This window comes from Capsicum annuum, chromosome 3, assembly GCF_002878395.1.
Source record: "Capsicum annuum cultivar UCD-10X-F1 chromosome 3, UCD10Xv1.1, whole genome shotgun sequence".
Classification (NCBI taxonomy): domain Eukaryota; kingdom Viridiplantae; phylum Streptophyta; class Magnoliopsida; order Solanales; family Solanaceae; genus Capsicum; species Capsicum annuum.
The window spans coordinates 269,133,174-269,156,688 of record NC_061113.1 but is presented as its reverse complement, the minus strand read 5'-3'; the positions used below and the strand labels follow the sequence as shown (position 1 = coordinate 269,156,688).

The 23,515-nt window shown below is 35.9% G+C and overlaps 2 protein-coding genes across 5 annotated transcripts; both read right to left on the bottom strand.

Moving 5' to 3' along the window:
* Positions 1–1,387: 1,387 nt before the first annotated feature.
* On the bottom strand, positions 1,388–4,743 carry LOC107861577 (pollen receptor-like kinase 1). The gene is made up of 3 exons (XM_016706849.2): positions 3,373–4,743; positions 2,500–3,234; positions 1,388–2,392 (listed from the first exon to the last, which is right to left on the bottom strand). Exons 1-3 carry the CDS (start codon positions 4,349–4,351, stop codon positions 1,803–1,805), a joined length of 2,304 nt encoding a protein of 767 aa, XP_016562335.2. The 5' UTR covers positions 4,352–4,743; the 3' UTR covers positions 1,388–1,802.
* Positions 4,744–7,054: 2,311 nt separating this feature from the next.
* Positions 7,055–22,186, bottom strand: LOC107861578 (organic cation/carnitine transporter 7). Of its 4 annotated transcripts, none has more exons than XM_016706853.2 (7): positions 21,959–22,113; positions 19,735–20,003; positions 9,829–10,066; positions 8,211–8,739; positions 8,047–8,085; positions 7,892–7,959; positions 7,055–7,679 (listed from the first exon to the last, which is right to left on the bottom strand). In XM_016706853.2, the coding sequence occupies exons 2-7, from the start codon at positions 20,001–20,003 to the stop codon at positions 7,458–7,460; spliced, it is 1,365 nt and encodes a 454-aa protein (XP_016562339.2). In that variant the 5' UTR covers positions 21,959–22,113; the 3' UTR covers positions 7,055–7,457. The 4 variants fall into 4 exon arrangements, with proteins under 4 accessions (XP_016562339.2, XP_016562337.2, XP_016562338.2 ...); XM_016706852.2 differs by having other exon boundaries at positions 7,061–7,679; positions 8,047–8,094; positions 21,959–22,138; XM_016706851.2 differs by having other exon boundaries at positions 7,060–7,679; positions 7,892–8,085.
* Between the last annotated feature and the right edge of the window lie 1,329 nt (positions 22,187–23,515).

Sequence of the window (23,515 nt, the reverse complement as noted above, 5' to 3'; positions counted from 1 at the left end):
AAAAAGAAATGAGATGTGAAAACGATATTTTATTTTGTTTAGGCGTGGGCCAGGCGCGTGAAATGCACGAACGTCTTATTACTTGGTTTATGATGACAGGTCAGCATTTGGGGGTAATAAATATACAAAAAAAATAGATCAGGAGGGTAATAGGTCACCTTTAAAGGTTGAGTGTGTAGTTGGAATTTCGACTAAAGGTTGGGGGGTAATAGACCATTTTCTCTTCTTTTGGTTAAACAGGATAGTAGTTTTGTCATCACAGATCTTCCTAAGAAGTCACTGCGTGTTTCGTGTTATGTGGATATGAAGATATTTGATGCTTTAAAATAAAAGCTATCCAGTATTCAGCTTAGAAGATTTATGGGAACATGCTTTGGTCAATATGCCTAGGGGTGGGCATGGTATGGTATATACTGAATTACCATACCGAACCAAAATTGGTATTATGGTATTTGGTATGGTATATGGTACACATTTCAATTTTTTTTGGTATATGGTATGGTATTCGGCATTTATGAATGACATACCGAAATATCGAATATCATACCGAAGTATATATAGTTACATAACTTGTGTATATATATATATATATACACACACACACACACACTCATAAAAAAATACTTAGTATTAGTATAAAAATGTTTAGACATTGAAACTTTCGCTACTCTGTCTTGATTGAAATGTCTTTTTGGTGTAATTGACTAATAAAAGGAATTGTTTGTACTTCTTTTTCAATATTTCTACATGTGTAATGTGTATTTATGATACAATTAAGACATGCTTTTGAAAAGTCGAAGTAATAATACTATAGTATACGAGTATATTTTATTAAAGTTAAACAAACTATGGTTACCAATTACCATACCGCAGAATACCGAAATCAAACGTCAAAATACCGAATCATACCGAATTAATACGGTATGGTAATGGTATAATATTTTTAAAAACCGAATACCGAAATTACCGTACTGAAGTTTCAAATATCATACCATGCCCATCCCTAAATACGCCACTATGCCGGAACATGGGTTCAGTCTCAATTGTTTAGATGCGCTATGTCCCTTGAGTTGAAAACTAATTCAACAGATGCTATAATGTTGCAATTTAACGGAAACACATTAAAATTTTCACTGAGGGATTTTGCAATTATATCTGGTCTGAATTATGTTTCTTCAGATTGTTGCACAGGCTCAACAAACACAGTAGAAAAAGACATTCAAATTCTAAATATTATTTGTAAAAAGATTGGCACATTAAATTTTTCCAAATAAAATGAACAATATTTAATTTTAACGCCTACTAAGTTTTATATATATACATATATATTTGTTTGAACTGAGTAGTATAAAAAGAACTAGTAACATTTTTTTGAATGTTAAAAGTATGATTGAAAATAGGTGTCAATTTAGATATTGAATTCCCCAAAGTGACATCATTTTACATACGGAAGTTATTATCCTTTATCCTCGATCAAACCAAATTAAACGATCCCAAAACCCATCGAACCAGAACATTTTAGAGCTAAACAAAGTTGTAGATGTACATTTATATACACTTCCAAACTATAGCGTCCAATAATTATGGAGTGGAAGACATCGATCGGGATGCAGGTCTATTATATATATATTAAGCCTTCAGTAACTTAGTGAAGTATACAATGAAAATGTGTACAAACATGGTATGTAATGCACTGGTGGGATAAGTTATATATGTATGTATAGATAGGGGACTCATCAATTAATGTGTGTGTATATATATATATATATATATATATAGTTGGACGTACTATCGATGTCAAATTAAGCTCCAACGTCAACTGGATTGGCCTCGTCATTTAAGGCTTGTATACTTTCAACAGCTTCCTTGAGATCCCACCTTGTATCCAAATCTTCTTGACAACAAGCCACTCCAATATTGAAGAGCTTTCGGATCTGTCCTTGAGTAGTTGTATCCTTTGTAGTGATATCCATCTCTTTGTCATAGGTTGATTCATTATCATTAATGATCGTTTCTACCCAAGTAGCCAATTCGGTGCCATAGCCAGTGCTGAGAGCGAGGTAGTTTGTTGGGAGTTTACCCGTGAGGGTCTCTAGTATTAGAATTCCAAGGCTCCAAACGTCACTTCTCCTCGTGATGCGGCCTTGTTGTGCATACTCGGGGGCTTTGTAAGCGACTAGAAGATGTTGGACTTGCGAAAGATTCACCAGGGGCACTAATGTGTAATCCATCAACAAGGGATTAGAATATTTGTCCAGAAGAACATTTGATGACTTGAGGTGACCATGCGGAAGTGCTAGGCTTGGCAGCTCATTGTGAAGGTATGCCAATGCATTTGCAACTCCTTTTATGATCTTCAAGCGACTTGACCAGTCCAGCCTAGAGTGATTGCCTGCATGCAATATAATAAGGGAGTAAGTACGTAATTAATAATTTAGAATAATGTACGTACGTATACTATTTACTAGCTACTAACTACGTCCATATATACATACATACCGTGGAGGTGACTGGCCAAGCTACCATTGGAGGCGTAGTCATAAACAAGCAGCTTCTCTTCTTTCCTATAATAATAGGCTACAAGGGGAAGTAGGTTGGGATGGCTTAGTCTGCCTAACCTCCTCATGTGCTCGTGGAAGTCTTCTTTAGCTACATGGTTCATTTGCTTAAACCTTTTCACCACAACGGCTTGGCCATCCATAAGTAGTGCCTTGTAAGAGGACCCTAGGTTCCCACTGCCAAGCACCTCCGCTGATGCTCTTAGCAAGTCCTGTAGATCAAATCGAGGCCTGTCGTCTCTAACAAACGACAGCTTACCCACTACTGCTGTTGCTGGTGCCTCTATCGCCTTGTTGCTGTTAATATTGTTGTCGTGTCTTGGGTAAGTTGGGTTGCCGCTCATTGTCATGTGATCATGAGCTAATTTCAAGGTGTTTTGATCCCCATCAATATTATCTGATCCGACAGCCCGGCTGGTGAATTCTGGATTATTTTGTCTCTTGCTATGGCTGCGGCGGCGCATGACAAGAATTAACACAATCACGAGACATAAGACCACCAAACAAATTGCAACGATCAATATTACTCTACTCAGGAGAGAGGGCGAGTTCTTAATTATATCACCAGATTGACCGCTGTTCGTGGAGTTGAGGCTATTAGGAGTAGGACTATTTGCTTCTGGACTTGGGGAGTTGCAAGTTGATTCCAAAGGCTTCCCACAAAGGCCTTTGTTCCCTGCGTATATTTATAAACTAGATTCACGTTCACAGGAGGCAACACGTATTTCTTTGTGTCAACTAGCTAATTACAAAAAGAAAACGATTGAAGATATATATATATATAGTTAGTACACTTGGCTAAATAATTACTTACCTGCAAATGTTGATGGATCCATCAAAGAAAGAGAAGGGGGTATTGGGCCCTCGAGTTGGTTGTTGGATACGTTGAGGAGTTTGACAACGTCTCGGGGGAAATGAGGTACAGAGCCAGTGAATTTGTTGTTTTCAAGAGTGAGCTCGAAGAGCCTGGGACAGGAGGTGGCGAGGGAGGAGGGAATGTTGCCTGTGAATTGGTTATTGGCTAAATAAAGTTTTTTGAGAGAATTCATACCCTTGAAGGCGTCATCGGGGATCTGACCTGAGAAAGTATTATTGGACAAGTACAATGACTTGAGGGCACCAAGTTTATTCCAACGAGGCATTGTCCCCTTGAAGGTGTTGTTCATAAAGCTAAGGGTCCGGAGGAAACGCAAAGGGAGTAGGGAATCTATATCAATTGCTCCGGACAGGTCCAAGTTTTCGAGTCGCAAACCCCATACGTCCCCTTCAAAGCAAATTACTCCCAACCAATTGGCATTGTTCCCGTTACACGGGGTTGTGGATGAGACCCAAGAAGCCAGCAACTCCTTTCCTTTAACTGAAGATGTAGATAGCGAGCTTTTAAAGTTGAGGAGGGCCTCCGAAGAGCTCTTTGCATCCGCAACATGATTATGACCAGCTGCATCGTCGTCATCGTTGTCGTCATCGTCCACATCTCCTCCTCCTCCTGGTTGAGCCGATACATGAGATACAAATGCCAACGACACAAGAAGAAGAAGGAAAATGATCATCAAGTGATGACGGGAAGATGATGATGATGATAATAGACGACGGCGATTATAGTTATTATATGATGTTGATCTTGATGATGAAGAACATGCAAACGACGTAATGGGTGCTTCTTGCTGCGGGCGGTCTCCTCCGTCTCCGTCTCCGTCTCCGTCAAAAAGCACTCGTGTCCGGCCTGCATCCTGCACCTCCGTCATCATCCTTCCTTTGCCTACCCGCAACAAACCACCATTAATTTGAGGCATAACCACTGCATACCTCTCTAACCATAGATTTTTACGGCTTTTCTTTTGGTTTTTGTTATAATAATAATAATTACTCTTTTCTCAATGTCTTCCGTCCCTTCTTTTTTTTTTCTTCAAAAAACAAAAAAAATTAAAAAATTATATATTCTCAGCTTTGTGTTCTCTCTCCTCTACTTTGGAGAAGGAAGAGAGAGCGCTAGCTATCGCAACGAATGAAAATTGCCAAGTAAAAAGCCTCAACTTATTTGAGGGTACTTAATTTATTCATCTCTACTTCTGATATAGTTTATGGAAGATTCCAAAACAACTTGTCTTCGAAATTTGATTTGGAAAGATCCTAAAAAGATGTTAAATTTAATTTACTCACAATCAGATTTGAACGGCTTCTGTTTATTCTAAAATTTTTATTTTTCAAAAGAGTTTAAATTCTGTGTGCACTACACTTTCGGTTAACTTAAATTTGCTATTGCAGTTTATTCAATTATATAAATAAATAAATAAAAAAGTCAAATTTGATCCTTTTCATTTAGTTTTTGGCTTATAGACCTAGTTAATCGTCCAACGTAGAATATTTTATACACTGACTGACGATGCAAAAAACTTAAATTCTTTTCAAAATTTTGTTTGAGTAAGATTTTCATATACTAGTTTAGCAATATGTGGCTCGCAAGTGTAATTTTTAATTATTTAAAATTAGACAATTTTATTTATTGCGAATATATTTAATGAAGTGCAAAAAGTTCAAATAATATCTTTCATACTTTAATACAATAATATAAGAATAACATATATATTTTACCACAAAAAATTTTAAGTTTTAATAATAGCACGTAAATGTTGAGACGATCAACTTCATTGATCGATTGTGCTCGGTGTAAATGAATGATGATTACTACTACAAATAATAATTAGTTATAGATAAATTTTATCGAAAAATAACAAATTTTCTTTTGTTGCTTCCGATGATAACATTGCATTTAGGGTTGGGGCCGGGGGAGCAGAAAGTTAGTTTTTAGAGGTAAAAACTATAATGGTGTGGAAGTTTGATGCCTAAAGATGAATTTCTGGATCGTATGGGATTTCCTGTCAAAGGGAATTATATATTGCTCAGCAAGTTAAGCAGCTGGGAACACAAAGGGATGAGACTTCTTTTAGGGTTTGAGGTATATCCAGGACTGGAGGTGAGCTAGCTTCAGAGATTGATTGCTAGATTTACTCCAAAAGCAATATGAATTAGTCGACAGATCCGATGCTTTAAATTGGGAGTTGGGAAATCAAAAAAGTATTTTCAACGCAAGTTCGATGATAACAAGTTCTGGTGACTGTATGGAGGATGATATTTTTTCATATGGTGCGAGGACGGTGTGCTTCGTCACTTGGTTAACTACTCGAGGGTGATCATTTTGATGGCATAGAATCTTAGGAAGTGAAAGGTTGTCCACACAAGCTGGTGTTTCTATGTAAAAAAAAAAATAGGTTGGTGAGGATGTGGATCATATTTTGTTACATTGCAATTAGCTACGAGGTTATCAGATGATATGTTTACATGGTTTGGCATCACTTGGGTAACGTCAAGACCAATGAAGGAGTTGATGATCGGCTTGAAGAGTAGAGTTTTAGAGAAAAAGGCACAAAGGTATGGAATGTTACTCCTCTCAACTCTAATTTGGGTTATTTGAAAAAAGAAATAGGAGAGAGCTTTTGAAGGAATGTCCAATTCCTTTATTTTCTTTTGGTGCACCCATGTGTTTTCTATTTTTCTAATAATCTTGATTAATATGATTTCATTGTTACGAGATATCGCTTCTCTCTCCACCTCCATAAATCAACACTATCAAGCACGGATTTTTGCTCGTATAATGGATCATCTAAGTTTTGAAATTCTCAATCCGACATCTCATTTCCCCCTCCATTTGATTTTTCGCATCTAAGAGAATTGTGTAAAATAAGTGAATTTATTTAACTGAGTCACTGAGACAAAACGCAAATAAGTATATCTCATTATGGTTTCTTTCCCTTCATTTTGATCAGAAGAATTGGATCGCTTTCGTTTTGCTTTATTTATGCTTCCTTGTTTTGAAGAACTTGACTTTTAGCTGGTAACCAATTATGTACTGGGAAATGATTGTGGTGATTTTTGTTTAAATGCTAATGAAGTTGATGTTGAATCTTGGGGTTTAGCGGGGCCGGCCGTCGGCTAATTAACTTCACGAAAATTTGGCATGGGATTTTTTTTTTTTTTTTGAGAAAAATCCTCTCAAGTCCTTAATTAAAAAAAGGAATAAATGGATCCACGCAATATTAGACTTAATTTTTAAGACTTGAAGGACTCTTATCTAATTGAATAACTAGATTGTCCCTTTTTTAACAGCATGTCTCGATTTTTTTCTTAAAGAAAAATATATGTACACAAATCCTTTTTCCATCTTGTCCGATAGTTTCAACTGCGAACTCATTGCAGGATGCCTAAAAACCAATACAAAAGTATAAATTGAATACTCTTTAAGGGGTTGTTTGGCGTGAGGTATACGGGATAAGTAGTCCCTGGATAAAATGAAGGATCATTTTATCCCATATTTTGTTGGAGACATTAGTCAAACCGGAATAACTTATCCCACCATTTACACCATTAACCCTTCTAAAAAGAAAAGGGGAAAAACAAAAACTAATTTCCCAGTCAAACCCATCATTTCTGCTCCCTCCACTCCTTCACTGGGCATACATCTTCACTACTTCCTCTTCTTTTTATCAAATGTCCAAAAATAATTTGAAAGCAGTGGATTGTTATTCAGAGAACCAAATAAAGACTTATTTGGGGAATGAAAAGTATTCATGCGAGTTGTGGTTTCCATTACTGCTTCCTGTCCTAATTCAGATGACTGTTTTCCAAAATTGTTCGTTTGTTCCCCCTTCTTTTCACAAGCAATTTGGAATAGTTTATTATTTTAACGTGAGTATTAGACATTAGAGAAAGCATAATAACCAAGAACGTGCAGTCACCAGATTTTTTGGAACTTTAGGAGACTTCATGTGATCCGACAGTACCAAGTTTAGAGCGAGCTGTAAATGATTGATCAATTCAAATAGATGTGTTGTGCAGCTTTAATCAAGGTACAATATCACTCAATTGACGGCCCTTTGTTTCAAATGGGAAAAGAAACACACACACACCTGATAACAGCAGAATACTCTCAAATAGAATAATGGCTAGAAATCGATGGCATGCATGCATCAGACCTACTGCCACGAGGGGGCATATCATTCCTCCAATCCTTCCAACCGAGCTCGCGATACCAACACCAGTGGTCCTCACGGATGTAGGATATATCTGAAATGAATGCATTGAGACCAATAGTTATGGCTAAGTAATTAAATACTTTCAGCAACAGAAGCGGTCTTGGTTATAGTATAGCTGAATATGATTTAACGAGAGAGAAATAAACACGTAACCAGGTTGTCTCTACCACGTCTGTCTGTTGAATATTTTTATTCACAGGTAACAAAAAATGTTTTAGACTCTTGAAGATCTACAAGGCTTACCTCTGGAGCATAAATATAGACAATCGTGAAGGTTGCTGTAATACACGTGCGAGCTCCAAATAGGAGGCCTGTTGTTAATACTTGAGGTTGATGATACAGAAGAGGGATAAGGAAGATGCAACAAAGGCAGAACATAATAAACATTGAGAGCTTACGACCAATTTTGTCAATTGTTGCTGCAGAAAGAATAAGACCTGGGAATTCTTCAAGTAAATGAAAGCAACCAGATCGTCAGCTCTATCTAATGAAGTCAAGTGACAAGAAACTGAAATTTTCTCCGACTTCTATTCAAGTAAAATTAGAAGTAAGAGACAAATACCTGCGAAGCTAGTTATGAAGACATCTCTGTAGCTAACATCATGAGACTTTTTGAGTTGCAAATCAGCTGGTAGGCATTTATTTTGTCCACCGCTTAACTCTGTGGTCAGTAAAACAAGGCCATAGTACGAAAATGCATTTCCAAAGAAGACCACCCATAAAAGAATGGTTGACTTAGCTAACTCTGGTGAAAGGAGAGTAGCTAGTGGTGAGACTGCCCCTTGACTAGATTCCACTTGTCCGGGTGTCACATCTCCACTAGCACTTGGGGATAGCAACTCTTTATCTTCTGATACAGACAAATGTTCATCTAGCTCAATTTGGTTATCAGAGACAAGAATACCACAAGGAAGCTTTTTACCATTCATTCTCGCAATTTTCTCCAAAACAACAAGTGCCTCTGTTTTTCTTCCTTTCATGCATAAATATCGAGGTGACTCAAGTGTTGCACCATAAAACAAAAGAAGCAAAGAAGAGGGGAGAGCTGAAAATCCAAGTAGCCACCTCCAACCCAACCTTGGCATGACAGCCTGCGAGTAGCATAAAACATGAGTTGCCGAATATCTCCCTTATAACCAAAAAATGCATGCTTCATGTGGTTCTTAAATATTATTCATGGTATACAAAGCATCAAACTAGAAATCTGACTTGGATTAGAGAGCCAACGGATTTTGAGATTTTTATTTGCCGCCCCACCCACCCACCACCCACCCCACGCAAAAAAATAAATAAATAAAGATCTAGTACACTACACTGAATGATCAAGCCGCTGATTAAGGCACAAAATGAAGTCACTGATCTCCGGCATTGGAAGTTGATCTGGGAAAACTAAATTGCATCCTAAAATCATCTGTTTCAGCTGGACCGCACTCTATGAGAAATGTTTGACTCAAGACAACCTTATCAAAAGGAAGATTTAGTTAGTCAACAGATATCATGTGTCACAACAATCACTTATTTCTATATTGTCTAGTTGCAACAGATCTTTGGAACATGTTCTGTTCTCTTTTTTGGAGTTATTGGGTTATGCCAAACAGTATCAAGGAGGATTTTGAATCCTGGGGCAGTTGGGAAGTTGACAACTCCGTCAAAACAATTTGGAGGATGGTACCTGCCGGAATTTTTGGTGTTTATGGCATGAGCGGAACGGAAGATGATGGACAATAAACTGCCAGCCACACCCTTAAAGCTAGATGTTTACTTTATTTAGGTGGGCGTAGATTCCCCAGATTCCTTTGCAACTTTGTTAGCTCTCTGTATCTAAGATAGTGCACCTGTAATGTAGCTAGCAAGGATTCACTTTTGCTTTTTTGCAGCTACGGTGTAAGGTTACCACACCCCTTTTATTATTCTCTGTCTAAGAGATTCAGCAAACCATTGTGTCTGACAGACATGAAAAGCACAATGCCAAAGAAATTCAGCCTGCTATTATGTTTGACAAACAAGAAGGCACTTATTCACAGTGTATACTGTACCGAGAGTATACACCAAAAAAGCAAGACCACTTGCTTGCTTCTTTGTTAGGAGGATAAAAACAAATGAGAATCAATTCCATGGCCATAATACAAAAAAAAAAAAAAAAAAAAAGACGTTCGTTAATCCAATGCACATTGCCTTACCCAAGCAAGTGAAGCCTCAAGAATTGTACCAACAGTCCAGAAACCTGAAAATACTACCATCCAAGTGCCTCGCTGAGGAGCAGGAATAAACTCCAAAAACCAAGCAGAGAGAACAGGCCCCCCTCCTAAACCAATACCAACTAAACATCGGAGGATAATCAGCAAAGGAAAATTTGATGAAAAAGCACTTAGAAAGCCAGCTGTTGCAGTAAATACTGCTGTCATAAGAAACCCTCTCCTGAATGACAAACCACAGGAAAAGCAAAAGAAGAAAAAAATGAGTACGCCAGAATTGATTTCGATATAGGAAGAGAAATGTCCAGTACATGTAATCCACAATGCTGTTGATCATGATTACCAATAAAACTATAGATGGATATAGACTAAAAAATTATATGACAACACAATCTACGAAAGGAGGGAGGAGCTTCCACAATTACGAAGATTGGCTATAAGTGAAATCATATGAGTAAGCATTTGGTATAAAGGAAGACAATCAACAATGTCATGGTTACTATGTATCTCACCGGTTGTAACTGACGGAGACAACCAAGGACTACAGAAATACTTTTGGAATGAGAATGCTAACATGGGCTGTCAATAATTGTACATTTTTTTTTCTCAGACTCTAGCATTCATTCATGATTCATCAAATAAATGTGCAACCGAAGTGTTTTGAGTTACAAAGACCATGGCTGTTGTATCCATCACTGTCCAAAAAAGGTCCTTAGAGTTCTTCTATAATGAATTTGAAGTAAAAGAAGTTCAGTTTATTGATTGAATCAATTTTACTTATTTCTAAATTTTGAAATAGGATATAGGGTGTGTTTGGTATGAAGGAAAATGTTTTCCATGGAAAATGTTTTCTTGGAAAACAAGTTGATTTCTTACTTGTTTTCCTATGTTTGGTTGGTGGATGGAAAATATTTTCCGAAAAATATTTTGTAATGTTTGGTTGGAAAATGAAAAAATAATTTTTAAAAAATACATTTTAATCTTTAGCTAAAGCATAAAAATACATTTTAGAAAAATATTTTTTGACCTCAAAAAATATTTTTTGGGGTGTGTTCGATATGAAGGAGGAGAAATATTTTCTAAGAAAATAAGTTGTTTCTTACTTATATTTAGGGGTGAGCATTTAGTTTGTTCGGTTTGATTGTTGAATGTCGGTACGGTTTTTTGGTTTTCAGATTGACGAAAATAACAATCATAACCAAACCAAAATTATTTCGGTTTGGTTCAGTTTTTACAGATTCAGTTCGGTTATTTCGTATTTTTATTTCGATTTTGAAGATTAAAGTAGTGACCATTTAAAATTGGTGATTTTTCTAGAAAAATAATCTTTTTTCAAACTTATTTTCATTCTCAAATATAATTAATCCAATACGAATGAAATAATCATAAATATCGACTTCGCCAAGTCATCACCGTTGGCGTGACCACAATGGCCGCACGCGGCAGCGACTGTCGACGGCAGTGACGAACTGAGCAAACAAACTGAGCAAACGACTGCAACTGTTGTTGGCAATATTGAAATTTCAAATGAACTGAGGATGGATGAGCGTCGTTGCAGCCTTCATGTTACTATTACGGTCAAAAGCAAAACAACATATTAGGATTTAGGTTTACTAAATGATTAGAATTTATATATTTATATATTTATATGTTATATTAGATTATATTATATTTTTAGTAAATTTACATATAATACAAAATATATATATATATGTATAAATTATAATATATTATTTATATAATTTTGATTTTTCGGTTTATCCGATTTTTTTTTGAAATTTCGAAAACCAAATCGTTTAACCAAATTTCTAAAATTTGAAACCAAAACCAATCCGTAAAATCGAAAAACCAAACCAAAATTAAATTTCGATTCGGTTTTTTCTATTTAAACCAAAACATGCCCAGCCCTACTTATATTTATGTGTTCGTTATGCAAATTGGATAAGTATATGTTTTCTAAAAGTATTTGTATATATTTAACAAAAAGACTGAGAACGAATATGATAAAAAAGGTGGATAAGAAAAAAGTTTTGAATGGTAGGGGTTGGGGGTGGGGGTGGGGTGGGGGGTTGGGGTGGGACATTGAGGGTTGGAGTAGTGATGTTGAGAGTTGTATGAATATTTCAATTTAATAGTGATGTTGAAAGAGAGTTTTGGAAAATGTTTTCCTTACTTTTTTAAGGGAAGTCATTTAAACTAAGGAAAATGAGTTGATTTGGAAAATATTTTCCAAAACCTGCAAACCAACCAAACAAGAGAAAACTGAAAAACATTTTCTAGAAAATGTTTTCCTTCATACCAAACACCCCCATAATGAATAATTGTATCCATATAGAATTGTTCTCATGATTGCTTACTTACTTCAATGATATATACTGAGAGTGGTGATTGCTTCAATAGTGTCGAAGAAACAACAATAATACCATAAAATTAATGATAACGAAAAAAAGAACAATAGAAGGGACTATCCCTACTACCTACCTAGGAGTGTTGATCAAGTATCTTGCCACTTGGAATCAGGTCAGTAAAAGGGTACAAAAGATACATGTCCAAAGAAGTGCTTATTAAGAGCACGCTATCAAGTATCCCTACAATTATATGTCCCTATTCAACGAACCTTTCCTTGTTATAGGTAAGCTGGAGAGGTTGCAAAGAGATTTTCTTTGGGATGCGGTGAACAATGCAAAGAAGTTTCACTTAGTTTGATGGGAGTATGTGACATCTCCTACACTTAGGGATTGCTTGCTGAGAAGGATAAGGGATAACTAATCCCAAAATTAAATTTAGGATAAGTTTATCCCTTATTAGGTTGGGATATAGTCGCAGAACAATTTATCCTGAAATTAGTTAATTTTTTCCCACAATTAGGGTGGAATAACAATCACAGGATAACTAATATTGAGATAAGTTATCTCGAGTTAACTTGTTCCCCAACCAAACAAGCCCTTAGGGTTTGGGACGAAGGGAGAAAAGCTTTATGGAGAAGGGTGATAGCAAAAATATACGAAAAATGAAAGGGGGGTGGAGAACAAATGCGATCAGTACCTTTCAGGAGTGGTGCGAGGAGGAATATGATAATGGGTAGGATGATTTCAATGATAACATTACATTTAGGGTTGGGGCGGAGCACAGAGTTAGTTTTTAGAGGCAAAAGTGGTGTGGAAGTTTGGTACCTAAGGATGAATTCCAAGATCGTATAGTGTTTCCTATCAAAGGGAATTGTTTGTTCAACAAGTTAGGAGGACACAAAGAGACGGACTTTATGGGTTTTGAGGTATTTCCATGACTAGGAGGTGGCCTAGCTTCAGAGATTGCTAAATTTACTCCAAAAGCAATACGAGCTAGTTGGCAGATACCAGTCGAGATGCACCGCTTAAGCGGGAGATTCTGATCCGAAAGTATGGGTTTTTTCAGGCAGAGCGGTATTTCTACTTCCATGGCTTTTCTAAGGATTTGTGGCTCTCTCTTTCTTACCTTTACTTAGATGGTGAAGTCCTCGCTTGGTTTGATTGGTTGTATCGCAATAACCAGTTCTATGATTGGAAGCATTTCACAGAGAAATTGGCTTGCCATTACAGCAGACTCATTGCTCCAGAAATTAAATTGTCTCCCATTACTGATCTACTATTGAAAATGGATGAGATTCAATCTCATTGCGCCGTCACCTAGACAACTTCCAGAATACCCTCTCTGCTTGCTCCCAAAAGCTTGTTGATACTCAAGCATGTTCGGATGCGACTACATCTTTGGACGATAAGTAGGAAACAGAGGAGGTCCTAGTCTCGGATTGCGTCTGATTTGGACGATGGAAACTCACACTCTATATGCAATTTTGATGTCCCTTCTGAGATGTACGAAACTTCAATCGGTAATTTTCGAACACCGCTGAATTTCCTTCTTTATGATTTCAATTGGTCGCAACTGCAATATGGATACACCGATAGAAATTGAAATTGTGGAGGAGGAAAAGTTAAGAGGACGCGATCAATTGCTCAACAATTGGTAATTTTAAACCTCTGACTGTTCCAATCAAGCCATCTGTTGACGGTGATAGCGCAATCGAAGTGAACGGTGACAAAGCTCTAGGTTTATTAGGCAGTGGGCACCACCTGTTTGATGGATTTCCTCAAACGAAGACTTAGTCCCAATGTTTTTTCACTTGACGATCTTACATGTAAACATAAGGCAGTTGGCAGTGCACACAGTCTTTACCAATATATTATGGTTTGCACGTGATTTCAACATCTATTTGTGCAAATGGTACGATACTAGACAGTTTCCACAGACTGTATTGCCATTTAATGTTGCTACGACAAGGAGAGAACTATTTGGAGTAAACAATCTGGTTCTCTGATTAAGACGCAATATATCCTTGGTTCTGTTCATATTGTCGGGGAAGTAATGTTTTGTGTGAGGCTTGGAGATAATATTGACATTTCTAATCTCTATATGGTTAAGGAACATTACACAATGGAAACGTACTTTGATAAACTTACAGGAGCTTAGAGAGAAACCAGTTTCTGACATGAACACTTTAATTTACATGGGTGACACTTTGCTTTCCTCCAGTCAGATGCCATATTACCTCGTCTTTCGCATAGGTGCTACGTTGCGTTCCATCCCCATATCAAACACATACTTCCACTTTTGTTTGTGTAAGATACTCTTAATTGTCTATCAAAAGGGTCCTCAGAAGTTTAAGTCAAGTGGGGCTTTGTGCCTCAACCAAATTACTCTGTTGACTTTGTTGTTAATACTGATTCTAACATATCCTGGCATTTTGATATATGGATTTTTGGAATGGCAAGAGGTTGATCCAAGGGGCTGGTGTGTTTGTTGGACAACAATTTTACTGGAGAATCAATTGGGTTTTTGGAAAGCTGTCCATTCTTGGAAGTCACACCTGAAACTATAAGGAGCATCGCACAAGAAATATTACTTCCTATGAGGCCATGGTGTGAAAGAACTCGTTAACTATCGTCTTTTCTTTGTGCTCTTGAACTCATTGGAGAGCACATTGTATCTCCTCTTTCCTTCTACAGTCAAGTCGACAAGTCATGATTTTAGTTGGCACATGACAGGGGTATATGCACCAAATCGCAATCAGGAAAGACAAGAAGTATGGTGGGAACTTGGGGCTGTTAGAGGTCTGTTTTCAGGGCCTTGGGTGATAGGCGGTGATTTTAAGGTTGTTAGATACGCTACACAGAAGAAGAATTGCTCCAGAACATCTACAAACATGGCTGAATTTTCCAATTTTATTGAGGATATGGAGTTGATTGATCCTCAACTAGATGGGGGAAGTTACACCTGGACTGGGGGAACAACCTGGAAACCTCTTCCAGGATTGACAGGTTCTTATACTCTATTGAATGGGGAGAACATTTCAAGAATATTAAGCAGGAGATTCTTCAGATTCTAATCACACACCAATAGAGCTTTAGAGTGGCAGTTGGGAACACACGAAGTCTTATTTCAAAGTCGAAGGATGGTGGCTGGAAATTGAAGGGTTCAATGAGAAAGTTAAGGGGCAAGAGCATCTTGCTCTCGGAAGATAATTGGCTAGGAAATGGAAGTCTTAAGCAACTGTCCCCTAGCATTTATATTTTAAATCAGCAACAGAATTCTACTTTACATGATGTGTGGTTAAATCAAGGCTAGAACTTGACCTATAGAAGATTGATGCAAGACCGGGAGATGGAAAGATTGACCAACTTTTATTGCACACTAGACCAATGCAAGAGTCTACAGTAAGGAGAAGATACCCTAAGATGGAAATGCCACAGCAAGGGCATTTTTACTATTAGTTCTGCCTATAAAGACAAGAATTAGATGGGTCTCAGATCAATTTTTTGCCTTGGAGGCTTATCTGAAAAGTAAAAATTCCATATAAAGTAGTTATTTTCACTTGGTTGGTCGTGAAGGAAGCTGTTTTAACTCATGAGAACCTAATGAAGAAGGGCAGACATATGTGATCAAAATGTTTTTTTTGTGAACATAATGGAGAGACAATTAATCATCTGTTTCTTCACTGTAAATTGATCAGCCAGCTTTGGAATCTTTTTATCAACTTCAGAGGCATAAGGTGGACGATGCCGGGAAGAATAGGGGAGGCACTAACTAGCTGGAATTCTGAGGGTGGTGGTAGCACCAACAAAGACAGATGGAGAATTGTTCCGGCAGTAATATGGTGGAACATTTGGAAAGAGAAACTCTAGGTGTTTTGAATGCAACAGCAGCTCTCTTCAAAAGTTAAAGATGAGCTGCATTATGAGTTTTTGTTATTGGTGTAGCTCGGAGCATATAGATGACCCAGTTTCTATAGTAGACATCCTAGGATCCTTGTAAGATGAGAAAGGATTTAGTTTTAGTCTATTGTTTACTCTTTTGGATGTAGTTTCAATCTTTTGGATGTAGTTTCAATGATGTAATTTCGGCTTCCAGTTTTTTTGCTGATGATTTATATACAAAAAAAAAAAAAAAGTCTAGCCAAATTAGGAAAAATAACAGGTTCCTATATTAGCGGCTTAGCATCTGCTATACCTCTGAATTACAGGGCATTTGTTTGCTGGTTAGCTATGTTGAAAATTTTAAACGACTCATTGCTTTGGTCAAATTACATCTACATGGGTGCTTCAGGAGGTTTGTGGCCCCGAAGCGTGAACAGCTTTTGTGAGGATCTTTTGGAATTCAAGGTGACCATATTTTGTAGACTTCTAAGAGTTGCTAATAGAATGTGCACAGATGTTATGAATACTGCAGTTGGAGGTTCATTACAGAAGTTTATTTCCCGCAATTCATGTAACTACAAGTTACGGAAAATGGAGAAAGACCCCAGAGAATGTGCAACTACTTTTCAATGGGGCATTCTTGTCTTTGACAATGGCAAACTATTAATTTCGGGATGCATTCATCTTATGCTTTCAGCATCTGCTCTTTCATTTGTGCATGCCAATGAATTAAGGTGATTTGTTGTTGCTCTTGGTTACAGGAATATGTGTTGGGAAAGGCAATCACTATCATGGAGACGTTGCACACTCTACTCACTGGTTCTAGCAATTATTCAAAAGAGTTGCAAGCTATTTTGATAGATCAACTGTGTTAGGCGAAGGTTGCAGCATTTGGATCGAAAAGATTTTCAAGCCAGCATCACTCATATGCTTTTACTACACCAGGAACCGTGGAGTTATATGGTTATTGCATTTTGCTGCTTGATGTACATCATATCCAACTATTTACTATCACACTTTGGTCAAAATATAACTCACTTTTTACTGGATTCCTTATCTTGAACCTTGAGGACAAGGTTCTTATTGAGGATGGAGGTATTGTTATGAACCTTGTTATGGGCTGTGTAGACTAAACAAGTAATAACATAGTTAACAATGGACTTGGGCCTGAGGTGAAGTTACAGCCCAACAATAAAGTGGATTTCCTTTGGGATCCAGGTTAGGAGCACATTAAAAGGGGGCAGTGACCGATGGAAGGGATTATGTTTCTTATCTCCAATTCTTCTATGGCTTCTCATCCCCTTCTATCTATCTGTATTTCCCATTCTCTTAAGGACTTTTAGTTGTTATTGTTTGTTGATTACATTTCTCAATTGCACTTAGTTCTCAGTGATAATAATATATATTATCAGTGTGTTGGTAACTCGAATTGTTACAATGGAAGATATTTTTCTATATGGTGCGGTATGGATACCAAAGGTGTCGAGGAAGGTTTGCTTTGTCACTTGGTTAGCTACTCGAGGATGTTTTTGACGGCATAGAACCTTAGGAAACGAAAGGTTTTTTTACATAAGCTGGTGGTTTGTATGTAAAGAGGTTGGTGAGAACGTGGATCATATTTGTTACATTGAAAATTAGCCACGAGGTTATGGGAGGATATGTTTACATGGTTTGGCATCACTTGGGTAATGCCAAGATCCATGAAGGAGTTGATGTTCGGCTTGAAGAGTGGAGCTAGAAAAGAAGGCACAAGGCATGGAGTGTTACTCCTCTTAACTCTAATGTGAGATATTTGGAAAGAGAAATAGGAGAGCTTTTGAAGGAGTGTCCCATCCCTTTTTTTCTTTTGGTGCACCCATGTAGTTCCTAGGGTATCCAAATAGAATGATGTGGAAAGATTGTTTCCTATTTTCCCAACAATCTCGGTTAATATGATTTAACTGTGACAAGATAACCCTTCTCTCTCCACCTCCACAAATCAACACCATCAAGCGGTGATTTTTGCCTATAATAGAGCAACTAAGCTTTAAAAATTTTTCTCAAAACCCAATGAACTTCTCCGACATACATTCCACGAACTTATTAATTATTGATAAGGCATAGAGGAAGCATCGTCCTTATAAGACAGTTGCTAAACAAAAGCAATTCTTTTTACATTCAACCATGAGAGGGCAACTTGTGCAATCAAAGCTAAGCCCTCTCTACTGCCGACTACGAACAATTTACAGTTAATGATTTCTACTTTGATCCCAAAACCTCAACTCTATCTCTCCATACCACATGCGACCCAAAAACTTCTCCTACTTTCAACTCTTCGTCTAAAAATGATCTGATAACTACAATCTTACTTGCAAAACTTTTTCTTTCTTCCCCTTTTTTATTTCTTTTATTGCTTTCTTGTTTCCTTACCCAACATCTTCCCTACCAGAATATAAGTCCAGCGACAGCAAAATGGTCTGCTTGTCTCTTTGCACCTTGTTGAACAGATAAACTTCTGCAGGTGAAACAATGTAAAGGCGGGGCTCACAGGGGTCACAGGTGGTACTTTACTATACGTTTACAACTTATCACAACATAAAGCAGGTGAAACAATCAAGGTGAATTTTATTTTCTCTTGAAAGCAAATCATCAGCAATGACACTGAAAATCAATATGGTGGCCTTACAATCTCATAAAATGTAAACTTTTCCGGCTTCTTCAATCATATCTCATAGAGCTTTCATGGCTTTCAACACTTCCATCAATCTTCTGTGAGAGTAATTTCTTCTTTCTTTGAATTTTAAGCAAATACACATATCTCATTATGGTTTCTTTCCCTTTATTTTGATCAGAAGAACTGGGTCAGTTTTGTTTTGCTTTATTTAAGTTTCCTTGTTTGAAGAACTAATGTTTATGACTTGACTTGTAGCTACACTCACAACTCTCATACAAAGAAAAATGTTCTTATTATTGAAATAATTCTGGTAACCAATTACTAGGAAAATGATTGTATTAGGAAAAATACTTCTGGATGTACCAAACACATTGCATTCAACAGTGGATTTTTGTTGGCGATGGTGAGATTGGTGGTGGAAATGTAGTGGATGTTTAAAATGGTAATGAATATGATGTTGATTCATCTTGTGGTTCAGCGGGGCCGTTGGCTAATTAACTTTACAAAAACTTGGCATGGGAATAGAGTAAAAAAAAATTTAAGAATGTTGAGAAAAGTGAAATGCAAAAAATTGTGACGAAGATATTAAAAAAAATAGTAAAATAAAAATTATGTGGCAAGACTGTTGTGTGATAAGCACCTCTTTTCTTAAAACTGGGACACCCACAAAACTAAAGCGTGTAATTGAAAAAATAGCTTAAGATTAGGGGGTCTAATAAGATTTTCTTGATAGAAAAAATATATTTTTATTAAAGAGTATGGAGGTAGTGGTATGGACTGCGTACATTCTACCCTCCCCAGACCCCACTATGTGGGAATATACTGGGTTTGTTGTTGTTGTTGTTGTATGGGCAAAAAACACTCTGATACAAGTATTACACCAAAAGTAGTTATAAGAAACACAGTAATAAGTATCCTCAATTGTAGCATCTCTCTTATACAGACTCGGTTACAATAAACACTGTAGTTGCGATATTACTTAAGAGACATGGAGATGGAGTCACTAACCTCCTTCCATACTTGTCTGAAATGCTACCCCACAAGTAGGCTCCAACCAGCATGCCAGCAAAAACCACACTAGTCAGTAAGCTCTCTTCATGAGTAGAAAGACCCCAGGCTGATTGCACAGCTGGTCCAACAAAAGAGAGAAGCATCATTTCCATAGCTTCAGAAATCCAACCCATCCCTGCATAGATAAGCACAAGGACTTGGAAATTCCCAAAGCCAAGGGCAACAAGTGCTTCATCCACTGTGTATGTTGTACTCTCATCATTCATCTACAAAAGGAAACACATTGTTGCCGCTAAAAAAATAACAATGATTTATTAATGCATCTGGTGCAGGGTGAACAATCAACCAGAGAGAGAAGGGCACCATACCATAGAACAACAGGCAGTTAAACACAACAAATTATGAAAAGTAAGTATGTAAAGCAAATACAGAGCGAAGAACCCGTGATGAAAATAACAAAGAAGAAAGAGTGACACACTTCATCTTCAAGGGAGTCCTATTATCCCCATAACTCAATTTTAGCGTATTTTTGTCACCCTTTTGTGCTGACGTAACACCTTTTGTCAATCTTTTTAGCTGACACGGCACCTTTGATGTGGACCTCATTTTATATAATAAAAGTGACGTCAGAACAAAAGAGTGACAAAAATAATGCTAAAATTGAGTTCAAGGGTAACAGGACCCTTGTGAGGTTGGAATGTGTCGTAGAAACTTTGTCAATAATTCGAGGGGATACTGGATGCTTATCTCAAGAAGAAATAGTAGCACAGAAGAAATAATACGATGAGTCAATAACTGAAGCATAGGAAACAAAAGGTAAAACTGATGAAGATTAATAAACACATGCGGATATAATGTTGGTTTTTTTAAAAAAAGATGGGGCAGCGAAAAGGGGTTTAAAATGACTCTCAATGGATTGAATAACTTTCAATAGCTTTCAATAATTTTCTTAAGCTTAGAAGGGCTTTAAATAGCCAACATGAAGCACAAAATCTGCATTATTTGAAATTCAAAATTCTAAACTATCTCAACAAACTAATCAAACTAACAAATATTTAAAATTTAAATTCATCATGAAACTAAACAATTTATTAGACTAAAAATTACTGTGGTAACTAAATGCAAAACTCAACACTCCTTTGATTTAGTTACTGCAATTTAAAAATTGTTCCTCCTCAATTTGTGCTCTTGCAATTGATCTAAATTCTTTTTGATCTTTTTTTTTTTGAATTTGGATTTTCTTTTTTCTTCTTTTGGTTTTGTGCTTAAAGAACAACATCAACAATCTTTTCTTGTTTGAAAGAGCTTTCATAGGCTTCATTAAATATTGTAAGAATTTTTCTTTGATCACAACATCACATAAAAGCATAGGTTTCAAGATATGATTTCTTCACAAAGTAAATTTGATTATTTTTCTCTGTGAAAATTTTTGGGGCATTCAAAGAGAGACTGTTGCTTGACATCTTTTTGGTTGAAAATAGCCTAACGCTTTGAAAATAAGTACAGGTTGAAAATAGTAGCCTGACGGGTTAAAAATGGTATGGTAGCGCTTTGGAAGAACTCACAGATCTCGTAAGATCAATGAGGCTCTGATACCACTGTTGGTTTTTTTTTTAAAAGATGGGGCAGCGAAAAGGGGTTTAAAATGACTCTCAATGGATTGAATAACTTTCAATAGCTTTCAATAATTTTCTTACGCTTAGGAGGGCTTTAAATAGCCAACGTGAAGCACATAATCTGCATTATTTGAAATTCAAAATCCTAAACTATCTCAACAAACTAAACAAACTAACAAATATTTAAAATTTAAATTCATCCTAAAACTAAACAATTTATTAGACTAAAAATTAATGCGGTAACTAAATGCAAAACTCAACATATACTTGCATACTTCCTTGAGTAATGAAATTTCAGGTTCAGCTGTAACCTACAGTAGATCATCTGGTCTTAAATTTTGAATCTACAGAGTGTTAACAGTCTAACATATTCTATCAAAGGATGTGTTTGTTTGCTTGCAAAAAGGACATTGGATAAAACATTTTCAGGTTTGATGCGTAATTTAGAGAGAGAACCTAATTCCAAAAACAGCCTGAAAGCAGTGATGAAGTGCAAGCTTAAAAAATCAAAAAGAACACCCAACCCACTTATTCTACGATCTAACTGAACATTACCTTTGCAATTATCAATTATTATGGGAAAGAATGATGCAAGTCAAACCTACCTTCGTAACAATAGCAGATCAAAAAAGAATTTCAACAACCACCAGCTGATTTAGGTATGACCAGCCGATGACCAGAAGCGACTGTATGAAGCTGGAATAGTTAATCGAAAAAATTGTACCAGTTCTTTGCCACTTAGTTACAGTATTTATATATAGAATAAAAGTTAATTAACAAAAATTAAAAATCAATATTTGACAAACAAAGACTTTTATAAATGATACTGAATTAAGAATTTAAAATATATATACATATATATATATTGTCTCTTGAAAATATTTTAATTGATAAATGTATATTTTAAATTAATATTATAAAAGAATAATTGATATATATTTTTCAAGTTAGTATATTTAATTTAATTAATCATTAAAAAAAGTACATGATTTTTCAAACATCACAAAATGCATATTTTAAAAAAAAAAAAAATTATACTATAAATATAATGTCATAGAATTATTCAAATATTTGACAAAAAGATAATAAGTATTAAATTCCAACGGAAAAATGAATGCAACACACTTAAAATAGAAAGTCAATATTGCTAAAAGCAAATATATTGAAACCAAATATATAACATACATTTAAAAAGAATAACAAAATACTATTTTGTCAAAATTCTACATAATTTAAATAGACTAGATATCGATTTATGTTATCTACAAATCAATATATGTTGTTTTCTTATCTCAATTTAAATTAATAAAATAATTTATATTTTAATTATTATAATTTATAATTTATTTTTTATTTTAATTTAAAATGATGTTGGTATAATTTCGAGAGTCAGTCAAATATTTTATATTTTTTAAATTTCTTAAGTTGTTAATTATATGATTTACAATGTCTTTTACATTATTTTTCAATAATATATGAATATTCTCCATGTCTCAATTTATGTGGCACGGATAAAATTTCGACAGTCAATCAATTTTTTCTTTTACGTATATACTTTTATATTAAATTATTAATTATTGTGATTTATAATACTTTTTATTTCATTTTCAAATAATATATGTTATTTTATGTCTTTCTTTGTCATATCCCAGTTTATGTGCACCAGTATAATTTTAATAGTCAATGAAAATTTTTAAGTTGACATATCATTTTATGTCTCTTTTACCCTTTTTATGAAATATTATCAAATTTTTAATGCTTAGACGATTATAATAATTAATTGTGGGCGATATAGTTGTCACGATCCGATTTCTTAAATCGTGATGGCATCTACTTTAACCCAGTAGGCAAGCCAAGCCATCTTCCGAAATGATAGATAATGGGCTAAGAGACAAAGACCAAATAAAAGATCACGTACGATGATAACAATAACAATAATAAGTGAAAACTAAGAAGGGAGCATATATATTATATCAAAACGAGAGGAGGAAAAAGGACCAACTATACAAATGAATCCCTCCTAAGACCTGATAAGGTCAATACTACAACCACTACTAACAAGTACCTAGAGTACTAGACAAAAATCTAAAATGTATACAATATATACAAGTAATCTCGAGTGCAAAAGACTAACTAGAGTAGATAGAGAGGATCAGCCTCGG